This window comes from Podarcis erhardii, assembly GCF_964252035.2.
Source record: "Podarcis erhardii genome assembly, chromosome: 11".
Classification (NCBI taxonomy): domain Eukaryota; kingdom Metazoa; phylum Chordata; class Lepidosauria; order Squamata; family Lacertidae; genus Podarcis; species Podarcis erhardii.
In genome coordinates, this window is record NC_138501.1 from 47,348,544 (window position 1) to 47,361,706 (window position 13,163).

Sequence of the window (13,163 nt, forward strand, 5' to 3'; positions counted from 1 at the left end):
ACTCGCAAGACAAAGGAAACAAACTTGCAAGACGTTTTCGTCTTGCGAAGCAAGCCCATTTTGGGTTGTGTACCATGCCGAACCTGGAAGTACCGGAACGGGTTACTTCCGGTTTTCGGTGCTTGCACATGCACAGAAGAAGCGCTAAATCACACTTTGCGTATGTGCAGAGGCGCTGAATCGCAACCCCCGCGTGCGCAGCTGCGGTGCTGCGAGTTGCGAACGTGCTTCCCGCACGGATCACGTTCGCAACCCGAGCGTCCACTGTAGTCTTATCAGATTTTATGCTGGTAGCTGCCCTGGGCACCCTTCAAGGAGGAAGGTGGGATATAAGTTTCATAAACAAACGAACAGACCAGGAAATAGGTAGGGCAGTTTTTAACAGCAGATTCAAGTACCTCACTTCTTAGAAATGACTCTTAATTCATGCCAGATGGTTAAATTATAGGATCAGGGCCCCCAAACAGTTGGCAACCCTTTTCTAACTCTCCAGTCAACCTTGAAGCTGCCTCAGTATGCTTGGACAGGGTTCACCATCTCAGCCTAATGTACCTTGCCGTCTCCCCCTTGTGTGCATTTCAAGTTATAATAATAATAGCAGACTCTCAAAGAACCAGCTGCGAGGATGGGTGGAGAGAACCTGCATACACAGTCTCTCTCCCACACTAGTGCCAAGTCATGTTCAGTTAAATGGGACAGCAACTTGATGGATGAGAGAAGCAATGGCCTAGGTGTTCACTCAGTAGGGCCCATCACTCTGGTCTGCAGCGACGGATACCTGGCGGCCTAGATGCAGTGCCATAATTATGTATTGATTGGTTAGAGCGATGGATACAAATCAGAGAAAAATAAGTCTGGAGCTTCTGCTATCAGATGCGGTTAAAAGCTCTTTGTTAAAGTTGACTGTCCTTCTTTGAAGGACACTTGGCCTTCTTAATGTCCCTCTGAGCCTTCCTTTCCATGGCTCTCAGACTGCACGTGGAAGGTACCGTATTTTTCGCTCCATATGATGCACTTTTTTCCTCCTATAAAGTAAGGGGAAATGTGAGTGCGTCTTATGGAGTGAATGGCGCTGCGCAGAGAGGGAGAGCTGCACAGCGCCCCTTCAGCCACGCGCCTGCCTGGAAGCCAGAGGAGGAACAGAAGGGTCTCCTTCTGTTCCTTCTCCAGCTTTGCTTGAAGGGGCGCTGCACAGTTCTTCCTCTCTTCGCCGCCTCTCCTTCGCAGGAGAGGCGCTGCACAGAGAGGGAGAACTGCACAGCGCCCCTTCAGTGACACTCTTGCCCTGGATTCTGCCTTAGCTGTGCGCAGCCTCTTCGGGCAGGGGGAGCCTTCACCCCTCTGCCCTGAAGAGGCTTGGCGCGGTTATCCCAGAAGCCAGAACAGCCACACGGTATCCCAGAAGCCAGATCCCTCTTGCTGTTCTGGCTTCTGGAATTCAAAATATATTTTTTTCTTGTTTTCCTTTCCCCCAAACTGGGTGCGCCTTATAATCTGGTGCATCCTAGAGAACGAAAAATACGGGATACCTGTTTAGTTCCAGCTGGGGGAATCTGAGCAAAAGAGGCACATTAGTTGGGGCTGATCTCCTGCGTACTCCCCTTCCCCCTTGTTCTTCATTCCTCAGTCCAGCTTTGGTTCTGGAAGTGATACCAGTTAGAGTAGATGTGCTTGTGAGCAAAAAACACAGTGGGAAAGTCAGTGTCAGGTGCAGAAAGGCTCCAACTTCCTATAATTGTCTGTCCGTTTTAGTCACAAAATGTAGACCTCCACTGCCAATTTTCATTGGACCATTGGGGCACACACAGATTTAAGTAAATGGATCTACTGCTGTTGTATGTTTGGATCTATATGAGAAGGGCTCTAGGATTTTTGATAGGGAGAGGTAAGTGTGAAAATGGTTCCATGGAGTGAAAATTTAACAACTATGCAATTATTCATAGTAACGATCCTTGAAAAGAAGTCTGAGATACTTTATGGACTATTATTGCTCAATCTGTGATATCGAAAATATTGAGGAGAGATTCTAGGAGATGCTTCTAGCCTGCGAGTTTTAAAGATCTATTTCTCAATCTTTAAGATCTGCTTCTTAAAAGCTTGGAGACTAAGCTCAAAGCAAATAAGCATATTTTATGGGCCTCAATTAACATGTACGGTTTGCATGTGTTTTGAAAAGGAAATGAAAAGCAATTTCCAGAGAGGTCTCTAAATGTTGTTGATTATCCTTATAATTAGCTCTCTGTTAACGACTGATTTCCTCAGAGGCCTGGTTCTGGTTTCCTTGATGCTGACCTGAGAGAGATTTTTATATTTTCCTTATTTGTTGGTTCAGACTGAAATGTGCTTTCTGCCTTAAGCTTCGAGGATAGATGGGAAAGAGCTAGAATTATTTGCCACAACAACAACAACCATCCCACTGTAAATTTCACTAGGTAACTTTTGTCCAGCCTTCTGCCTTAAACTAAGCTGTTATCTGGGGAATGATTTTCTCTGGAAGTTTATGCCATAAGAACTTCAGAGGCTTAAAAGTCTCAAGAGCACAGTTGGCTTATATTCGGGAAACATCTGCTCTATATAGCTCTTGTTCGTGTATTATTCCGTAGATTCATATTAAAATCCTGACTTTTATAAGTTTCTGGTCTTCAGAATCGCTGAGATACTAGAAGCAGAAAGGCAAGGAAGAAGATGGCCGGCAGTGTTTTGTGTGTGTATATATGTGTGGGTCAACTCAGACTGAATTTGGGGAGTCACAAACCAGTCACTTGAGGATTCCATCATGGGCATAGATAAGATTCAGAATGCCATCAAAAACAATGTTTTTGAAACCTTGTGGCTCATCTCTGTGTCTAAAAATGTCTGGGTGGCTTTTCGTTAGGATATTCTACATTCAGAATCTTAACTCTTCTCCCGCACCTTCTGTGTTTCCCTGTGTCCTAGGTGGAGTACCAGTGTGATGGATTTCTGGAGAAAAACAGAGACACTGTACATGAAGAACAGATCAATATACTGAAGGCCAGCAAGGTAAACTCTGAGATACCAGGGGGCAGAATAAACTTAAAACTGACATTCCAGCATCACTCATGGTTCCCTCTTAGCCTCCTCTTCTTGCTTCCCATCCTTAATGATTCGCTTAAGATTGAATTGTGGAGAAGAAGTGTCCATCTTGGTTTCATTAAAATAGTGCAAGGGATCATTGGCATACTACAATCTGCAGGAGTCCTCATGGGGGTAGAAGGCTCTTGAAGAGCTCACAATGACCAGATGTTACCAAATATTAGCTGATCCCTGGCCCCAAGGCAGCCAAGGGATGTACATTAACATTCTAGTTGGTACTCTTGCCTCCTGGGGTGTGGGTTCCTTGCTGCAGCTAGATCCTTCTGTGTTTAGCCTTCAGTTGCTGATACTTTACGCAGGGTCATCCTTGTATATGTGGGCAAAACCATTCAAATTCTCAGTCCATCGTGCTGGGTGTCCCTCCAACCAGCCCTGCCTGATTCGATTGGCCTTGGCCATCACGGGGCAACATGCTCAAGGAGCACTGCAATGCACCTCCTCAGATGGCAGGTGGAATAAACCACCAGTAGCTTTCCCAGTGGTGGTAACCAGTGGAAACCCCAGTAAGGGGGCATTTCAGAAGGATGGAATGGAGCCAAACTGGCACAGGATCACTGCCACTGGGCTCTAGCAGCAAAAATGACTTTGCGACTCCATCAAGCCCTTTGCTGCTGGCCAGTTGTCAGGGAACTGCCATCAGAGCCAAGGGTGGTGTTAAGGCTCCCCAATGACGCTGGAGAGGGAACCAGCAAGGAGAGAGGGGAAGCTTCCGCTGGGGAAGGAGATAGGCGTGACGCTAGGAAGAAAGGGGAGGCTGAGGGAGCTTCAGAGGAGGGCTCCGAGACTGTTCCAGCGAGACCAGTGGGGAGAGCACAGAGCCTCCGCTTGGGACGCCCACTCTGCGCAGAAAGCTTCCGCGCAGGGAGGCTAGGCGGAGACTTGGTGTCAAAGAACTTTTATGTTGGAAAAAGTTCAGGAAACGCCCACTGACGGATTCTGCCAGCGATTGAGACAGCCACAGAGTAGAGGCTGTCCAGCCGGGGGGGGGGGGGGAGTTTTAACCAAACAACTCGGCTTGCAGCAGTTTGCGGGTTACGCACAAGCAACCCCAACCCCACATTACACCAGTGGTCCTCAATCTTTTTTCCCTGGGCCACACTTTCAGAATGAAAATTTGCTTGTGCCACACTGAATTTTTTTACTGGTAAGAAATGCATTGGAAAACAGAAAGATACAACGCCTAGCAGGGCTTGATTTATAATGCAGAACGCAACTGCTTTATAATATGATCATGGGACTTCCAGAAAGTATAAAACAAAACAGCTACATAAGGACATGAATCCATCCCAAAATATAATTATAAATGAGCCTCTTAAGTATGTATATAAATTCAATGAAGGGTGTGAGTTTGCGGTATTACTTGATGTTCTTGCTCTCATTTTGAAAAGATATCTGTCCATATTCTATATATACTGTATATTTTTTTTTAAAAAAGATACTGCTTAAACCCCTATGGCTACAGTTAGAATTAAACATTTGTGTGCATGTGTGTGTGTGTGTGTACACACATGTGCAAAAACTGCAAAACTCAGCAGTTCAAAGCAAGATTGCCACCAAACACCCTAGTGAGCCACAAGCCATGTGTAGTAAGGCTTTGCATATTTTCCCTCTTTTGCAAATAGATCCCCCCCCCAAAGGAGTACATGAGTCGAATGCTTATCCCCTAGAGCAGTTGTTCTCAACCTTGAGTCCCCAGATGTTTTCGGCCTACAACTCTCATGAGCCCTAGCTCACAGGACCAGTGGTCAGGGATGATGGGAGTTGTAGGCCAAAAACATCTAGGGACCCAAGGCTGAGAAAGGCTGCCCTAGAGGTATGTGCTCCCCTTTCATCTGCTTTCAGTGGCTGTTCTCCCCAGAGAAATTCAAGGGCGAAAGTCCAACCAGAACTCCTGGAAAATCAGCCAGACTGGGAGGGAGGGCGGGAGGCAGCAGCAGGGGCAGCGAAGAGCTTCCCCCAAATAGATTGGGACACAAGGCAGACTGCATGGAGCAGATAACACAGTTAAAATGGCAGGTTAATTTCACTTCATTGTTAGGATTCAGGTGCTCTGAGCTAGAGGAGCAGGGAGAAGCAACAAGCAGATAAAAAGAGCCCAAGAAGGAACACCAAAGCGTTGGTGCGATATTGTGAACAGGATTCTATTCCGGTTAGCGGTGTGCGAGTTAAACAAAAACCTTTCTTGCAGTCTTGCAGCTTCTGACTGGACAGATTTATTACTGTTACTATGAGCTGTGGTGAACATCTTTCTCCTGAGCACAAAACAGTGGCGCTTGCCCAAATCCTGCTTCTGTAGGTGTATTAGTACAGATGGAATGAAGGGAGGAGAAGAAGCCTTTTTGCAGATAAAGGAGCCTTTCTTGCAGATAAAGGATCGGCCCTGTTTGCTCCTTTCAAGAAGCAAATCAGTACAGGAGAGATGTTTGCTCTATTGCAGGAGAGAAAAGGACTTTAAAAAAAAAAAGCTGCTATCCTAAACACACTGGGTTGAATTCAGAGTCACACTATTTCAAAGGTTCCATCTCTGCAAGCATTGCAATGTGCCAAATAGAACAATCCTCACTGATCACTGCAGATGGTGACAGCAGCCACGAAATTAAAAGACGCCTGCTTCTTGGGAGAAAAGCAATGACAAACCTTGACAGCATCTTAAAAAGCAGAGACATCACCTTGCCAACAAAGGTCCGTATAGTTAAAGCTATGGTTTTCCCAGTAGTGATGTATGGAAGTGAGAGCTGGACCATAAAGAAGGCTGATCGCCGAAGAATTGATGCTTTTGAATTATGATGCTGGAGGAGATTCTTGAGAGTCCCATGGACTGCGAGAAGATCAAACCTATCCATTCTTAAGGAAATCAGCCCTGAGTGCTCACTGGAAGGACAGATCGTGAAGCTGAGGCTCCAATACTTTGGCCACCTCATGAGAAGAGAAGACTCCCTGGAAAAGCCCCTGATGTTGGGAAAGATGGAGGGCACAAGGAGAAGGGGACGACAGAGGACGAGATGGTTGGATAGTGTTCCCAAGCTACCAACATGAGTTTGACTAAACTGCGGGAGGCAGTGGAAGACAGGAGTGCCTGGCGTGCTCTGGTCCATGGGGTCACGAAGAGTCAGACACGACTAAACGACTAAACAACAGCAACACTTTCAATTGTCCTGCTTTTCCCCATCTGAGCACACAGCACAAAAATTGCAGTAAAACATCTCTGAAACACTTCCCCCACCACACCCTCGGAAATAGCCAGGCATGCCACAACAGGGAGTAAGTTAAGGGTAAAGAGAAGCTGTTCTGTGTTGCGGCTGAGCACTGCTTTCTGGCCCCACAATCTATTGCTCTTGTTTTGAAATAATACTTGTGATGCAAGGGGCCTTGGCGTGCTTGAGCGCGAACATCTCTTTCATGTCAAAAGTGTTCATGTTCATGTAGAAGACATGCACCTTGCAATGCTCCTGGGAGAGAAAATCCTTGGCGTTGTTTTTTTCCGCTGGTCTCAAATTCGCGCCTGGTTGTTCGTTATGGGAAAGCTGTGTGTTGCTTCCACAGTTATCTGGCTGCTGCCCTGCATGTGTTGCTCCAAAGGGGAGAAGGAACTGAAATGTCAGAAGAGTCCCTGAATAGCAGCATAGATTCTTTACTAACATAGAATTGTAGAATCACAGAATTGTAGAGTTGGAAGGGACCACTGGGGTCATTTAGTCCTTCAATGCAGGAATCTTTTCGCCGAACATGGGGTTCAAACCGACGACCCTGAGATTAAGAGTCTCATGCTCTACTGACTCAGCTATCCCTAAGATAACAGGAAGCTCCACCTAGTCCAGCTTTCTGATTCCACAGTGGCCAATCACATGCTCCTATGAAACCCACAAGGAGAGCAATTTGTTGATGTTTAGTCGTTTAGTCGTGTCCGACTCTTCATGACCCCATGGACCAGAGCACGCCAGGCCCTCCTGTCTAATAATAATAATAATAATAATAATAATAATAATAATAATTTATTATTTATACCCCGCCCATCTGGCTGGGCCTCCCCAGCCACTCTGGGCGGCTTCCATAGAAAGCAAAAATACAGTAAAATATCACACGTTAAAAACTTCCCTGAACAGGGCTGCCTTAAGATGTCTTCTGAATGTCAGGTAGTTGTTTATCGCTTTGACATCTGCTGGAAGGGCGTTCCACAGTGCGGGCGCCACCACCGAGAAGGCCCTCTGCCTGGTTCCCTGTAGCTTTGCTTCTCGCAATGAGGGAACCGGCAGAAGGCCCTCGGCGCTGGACCTCAGCGTCCGGGCAGAATGATGGGGGTGGAGACGCTCCTTCAGGTATAATGGACCGAGGCCGTTTAGGGCTTTAAAGGTCAGCACCAACACTTTGAATTGTGCTCGGAAACGTACTGGGAGCCAATGTAGGTCTTTCAAGACCGGTGTTATATGGTCTCGGCGGCCGCCCCCAGTCACCAGTCTAGCTGCTGCATTCTGGATTAGTTGTAGTTTCTGAGTCACCTTCAAAGGTAGCCCCACGTAGAGTGCATTGCAGTAGTCCAAGCGGGAGATAACCAGAGCATGCACCACTCTGGCGAGACAGTCCGCAGGCAGATAGGGTCTCAGCCTACGTACCAGATGGAGCTGGTAAACAGCTGCCCTGGACACAGATTTGACCTGTGCCTCCATGGACAGCTGTGAGTCCAAAATGACTCCCAGGCTGCGCACCTGGTCCTTCAGGGGCACAGTTACCCCATTCAGGACCAGGGAATCCTTCACACCTGCCCGCCTCCTGTCCCCCAAAAACAGTACTTCTGTCTTGTCAGGATTCAACCTCAATCTGTTAGCCGCCATCCATCCTCCAACTGCCTCCAGACACTCACACAGGACCTTCACCGCCTTCACTGGTTCTGATTTAAAAGAGAGGTAGAGCTGCCTCCCGCAGTTTAGTCAAACTCATGTTGGTAGCTTCGAGAACACTATCCAACCATCTCATCCTCTGTAGTCCCCTTCTCCTTGTGCCCTCCATCTTTCCCAACATCAGGGTCTTTCCAGGGAGTCTTCTCTTCTCATGAGGTGGCCAAAGTATTGGAGTCTCAGCTTCACGATCTGTCCTCCTCCCAATGTTATTCCCAGGTATACTGCCTCTGATGTTGTCAGTAATATATCCATTGTTACCAGTCACCACTGACAGACGTCCTCCATCAATTCATACATCTTGTGGCAGTAGCAAATTCCATGGTTTGAACTATGGGCTTTCTATTCTGAACTATGTGCTGTTTTAACTATTTGCTCTGTTACTCTTGCACGAGGTGAGAAGCTAGAACTCAGGGCTCCCTCACAACGGCCCTGTCAGGTAGGTGAGGCTGAGAGATAGTGACCATGGCCTGTCGCTAGACCTCCCTAGCTTATCTGAAGCTGTTAGCCCAAGAGAAGCTTGCTGGAGGCAGGAGATAGGCAGACAAAAGGATTCTGTGGGCGGCTGTGATTAAAATAAAGCCCAGCAAGCATAAAACAAACACAGAGTCCTGCGTCAGGCCAGATGATGATAATACCATGCAAACAGATCCTTTCCTCAGTGGGATTTTGGCAGATATGCAAACAAGGTTCGGCTAATTAATCTCCGAGAGGAATTGACGGAAAATTACAGTCCCAGTCTTAATAAAGGCAGTGCAAAGGAGATTCTACTTTTGAAGTTCCTTGTAGTTCTGATATGCATCTTGGGTCAGTGTTTTGAAATGGGGCTAATGGCATTTTCTTTTGTGACAGAAGTGCTGTGAGGTAGAGAGTTTTTTTTGGGGGGGGGGCGTGTCTGGGCTGTGCTTGCTGAAAGTAAGTTCTTCTAAATTATCTTCAATGTGTTTAGCCTGTGAAAGTTTTTCAAGTGTTTCCATGACGGCCAGAACTCTTCAGTAACTTTATCTCAAAACTATCTTATAATTGTGCATACCTGAAAGAGAGAGAGAGAGAGAAAGACATAATAGAATCTTAGGATTGTAGAGTTGGAAGGGATCTTCGCAGTCATCTAATCCAGTGTTTCCCAACCTTGGGCCTCCAGCTGTTTTTGGACTACAATTCCCATCATCCCTTGCCACTGGTCTTGCTAGTCAGGGATGATGGGAGTTGTAGTTCAAAAACAGCTGGAGGCCCAAGGTTGGAAAACACTGATCTAATCCAATCCCCTGCAATTCAGGAATCTCAACTAAAGAATCCCAGACAGGTGTGATTCAACCTCTGCTTAAAAGGGACCTCTGCTTAAAATCTTCTTATAAAAATCTCCGAGGAAGGAGAGCCCACCGCTTCCCGAGAAATCTGTTCCACTGTCAGAGATCTCTTACTAGCACAGTGGTACCTCAGGTTACATATGCTTCAGGTTGCATGCGCTTCAGGTTACAGGCTCCGCTAACCCAGAAATACTACCTCGGGTTAAGAACTTTGCTTCAGGATGAGAACAGAAATCGTACTCCAGCAGCGCGGCAACAGCAGGAGGCCCCATTAGCTAAAGTGGTGCTTCAGGTTAAGAACAGGTTCAGGTTAAGAATGGACCTCCAGAACGAATTAAATACTTAACCTGAGGTACCACTGTAATATCCAAGGCAGCACTATGACCACTATGTTTCCTGCTTGGCAGGGGGTTGGACTCGATGGCCCTTGTGGTCTCTTCCAACTCTATGATTCTATGATTCTATGATTCAAATACAAAGATACGATATCAACATACACTCTTTGTATAATATGAAATATATGAAATCACGTAAACAGAAAACTTATGAATCTCTGAAAGTCACAAATTATGCACTCTTGATGGATTCTCTTGAAAACATAAAACCAAATAAACATAAGTCTTATAAGTCTCTGAAGGTCTTTGAAGACTATGCAAGTCTCTGAAAGAAGCAATGTAGCAGTGACCACATACCGGTAACTTTATGACCACTGCTCCATAGCAATTGTTGTTAGTCGGAATCTCCTTTCTTGCCACTTGAAGCCACGGGTTCGAGTCCTACCCTCCAGAGCAGGAGAAAACAATCTTGGAGTAACATCTTCCATGTGGCAGCCCTTTAGATACTTGAAAATAGCTCTCATATCTCTTCCCACTGTCCTCTTTTCCAGGCTAAACATGCTTAAACTCAATTGCTGGAGCACGAGGCTCTTAAACTCAGGGCCATGGGTTTGAGCCCCACATGGGGCGAAAGATTCCTTGTGTTGGAGGGGGTGGCCTAGATGATCCCCATAGTCCCTTCCGACTTTTCGATTCTATGATCTACTTCCCTCAGTCAATTGTTACTGTGGTTTTCTAAACCTCAGCCTTGTGGAGCAGAAGGTCTTGGGTTGAATCCTTGGGATCTCTATGGAGGGCTGAGGAAAAGACTTCTGCCTGAAACTGTGTAGATTGGGGGGGGGGGCTTCCCATCAGGTGGTCTGCAGCAATGTGTGTAAAAATACAGTTAAAAGTCACACAGCACCTAGCACAGAGCAATTACAACTGGCAGAAAAATCATTAAGTCGTCTGCCAAAAAAACCCTCAGCAATTTCCCAGAGGTCTGTGGAGGGGGGAAATATTTGAGAACCACAGGTGCGGACGATACTGAGCTAGGCAGACAGGTGGTCTTGTTGCAAGGGTATATGGAATACCTGTGGTGGTCTTGTCACAGTCTGGCTTGGTATGAGGCAGCTTCTTGCATTCCTAAAATGTTCGCCCCCCCCCCTTTCTTATATACTGTGGTCTCAAAGGAATTGCACCACCACACCAGCTAGCAACAATTTATTATTATTATTTTTTAAAGGAACCTGCTTAACATCAGGTCTCCTTTGGCTCTAAGAGATACAGAAAAATATTTAATTGCATTTGATATGGCTGCATTTAGCATAGCACTGTTTAAAAACCTTGCCTTTCAGCGAGGGCTCTGAGCGTGCCTTTGCTGACCAGGAGGAGCCAAGCCTGTTTTCCTGACCGCCGTAGCAAGAGCACTAAACAGTCCAAGCCTTTCTTCCTTCTTTGCAGTACCCCATGGTAGCCGACTTGTTTCATGATGGGAAAGACGCCGCGCCGGCTGCTGCGACTGGAAAAGGAGCTTCCTCGAAAATCAATATCCGCTCTGCCCGTCCAGCTGTGAAAGCAGCCAATAAGGAGCACAAGAAAACAGTTGGGCATCAGGTAGGAAATCGTTCTCACACACTCTCAGTGGAACATTTGTCCTTTTTATAGGGACGCGGGTGGCACTGTGGTCTAAACCACTGAGCCTCTTGGGCTTGCTGATTGGAAGGTCAGCGGTTCAAATCCCTGCGACGGGGTGAGCTCCCATTGCTCGGTCCCAGCTCCTGCCAACCTAGCAGTTCAAAAGCACACCGGTGCAAGTAGATAAATAGGCACCACTGTGGTGGGAAGGTAAACAGTGTTTCCATGTGCTCTAGTTTCCGTCACAGTGTTCTGTTGCACCGCACCAGAAGCGGTATAGTCCTGCTGGTCACATGACCCGGAAAGCTGTCTGTGGACAAACGCCGGCTCCCACGGCCTGAAAACGAGATGAGTGCCTCAATCCCATAGTCGCCTTTGACTGGATGTAACCGTCCAAGGGTCCTTTATCTTTTTACCTTTTATTCGTACTCTTTGTCACACCAAAAACGTAAGACTAAGTGAATAACCAACACTGAACACTACTGCTTGGATGCATTTATTTACTTAAGTTCTGCTGCCAATTTTAGGTATTCCTCCCCCCCCTAATTTTTATTAAATTTTCTGTTTTACATTTTAGAATATTCATTTAAACAACCATAAAATATCAATGACTTCGCTTCTACTCTTTCCATGGTTCATTTTCCATAACATAAATCCCTGCATATTTTATGTAAACTAAACCATTGAGTATTCCATTATTCCATTAGTCCATCCATCAAAACTTATTTACACTGTTGAATTTATCTTAATGCTGCCCACGTTTTCAAATATACACAATTTCCCCCAAATATACTAAAATCAATTTATTTATTTTAGTATATTTGGGGGGAAATGTAGGTATTCCCCTCCACCTGCCACCACCTTAGTATTTGGGGTGGTTTGGCATTCCTTTTGCCTTCTGCTTAGATCTGGGGGCAGGAGATTTTATTAGGGCACAAAACCACCCCAGTGACCATTCTAAGGGTCAGATTTCTTCCAGATGATTCATTGGAAGAGATTCATATGTGTAATAAATATTAACTAATTCAATTTAAGTTCCAAAAGAAGGCTTCTCTCAGGCCAGAATAGGTATCAGTCCTTGCAGTTATTTAACTTAACAGCCGTCTGTGGTTCAGTGAGCCCCAGATTCTGTTTTCCACTCTTATGTGTGGCATGCTTGCCAGGTGGATTTTGCAATATTTGGGCCAGATCCGAACATGTTGTTGTGCTAGCAGAAACCATGGCAATTTGTCTTGCTAGCACCCGGTGACTTTCTGCCCTCTCTTTCCCCCTGCTCCCTCTCCAGGGAGAGATGGCTCTGTCTGGCAAACAGAAATGCTTACTCTTGACAGAGTGAACGCTTTAGCACGATGTTGAATTGCACCCTATTGTATTTATTTAAAATGCCATATGCACTGTTTTCCTATTAAAATATCCAGAGCAATTTGGGCAGGATCCTGCTTAGAGGCAGGAGCATAGAATCTGATGTACTTTGGGCCCATTCCTCCCTTGCTGTTTTGTGATGTTAAAAGGCCAATTCTCTCTCTCTCTCTCTCTCTCTCTCTCTCTCTCTCTCTCTCTCTCTCTCACACACACACACACACACACACACTGAAATCCCTGAACAGTCTCTGCTGAAAAAGGATTGCATTTGAGGAGTTGTGAAGCAAGCAGTTTGTCATCATGACACTGTGTCATTCACACATGCTGTAGCCACGAGGCAGTGACCAGGATGGGGCAAACTATTCACCACCCCCTTTTACAGGTGTTTCCATGTGCATGTTCCTCACTTGACTGCAGTGTCCAGAAGAGTAGGCAAGGCTTCGCAGGCGGAGATGCTATGCTCTAGGGCTGAGTCATCTCACAGATTTAGCAGTCGCTCATTAAGTGCAATCAGGTGTAGAAAAAGAAAGTGATGC

The 13,163-nt window shown here is 46.1% G+C and overlaps 1 protein-coding gene across 3 annotated transcripts in view; it reads left to right on the forward strand.

Annotated features, from left to right (window-relative positions):
• Window positions 1-13,163, forward strand: part of MYO5B (myosin VB) — a 296,838-nt gene that overhangs the window by 185,106 nt on the left and 98,569 nt on the right. For all 3 annotated transcript variants that reach the window (XM_081881337.1, XM_081881338.1, XM_081881339.1), the window contains exons 14-15: window positions 2,938-3,021; window positions 11,092-11,244. In XM_081881337.1, coding sequence (XP_081737463.1) covers window positions 2,938-3,021; window positions 11,092-11,244 — 237 coding nt within the window. The remainder of the gene's footprint in view (window positions 1-2,937; window positions 3,022-11,091; window positions 11,245-13,163) is intronic.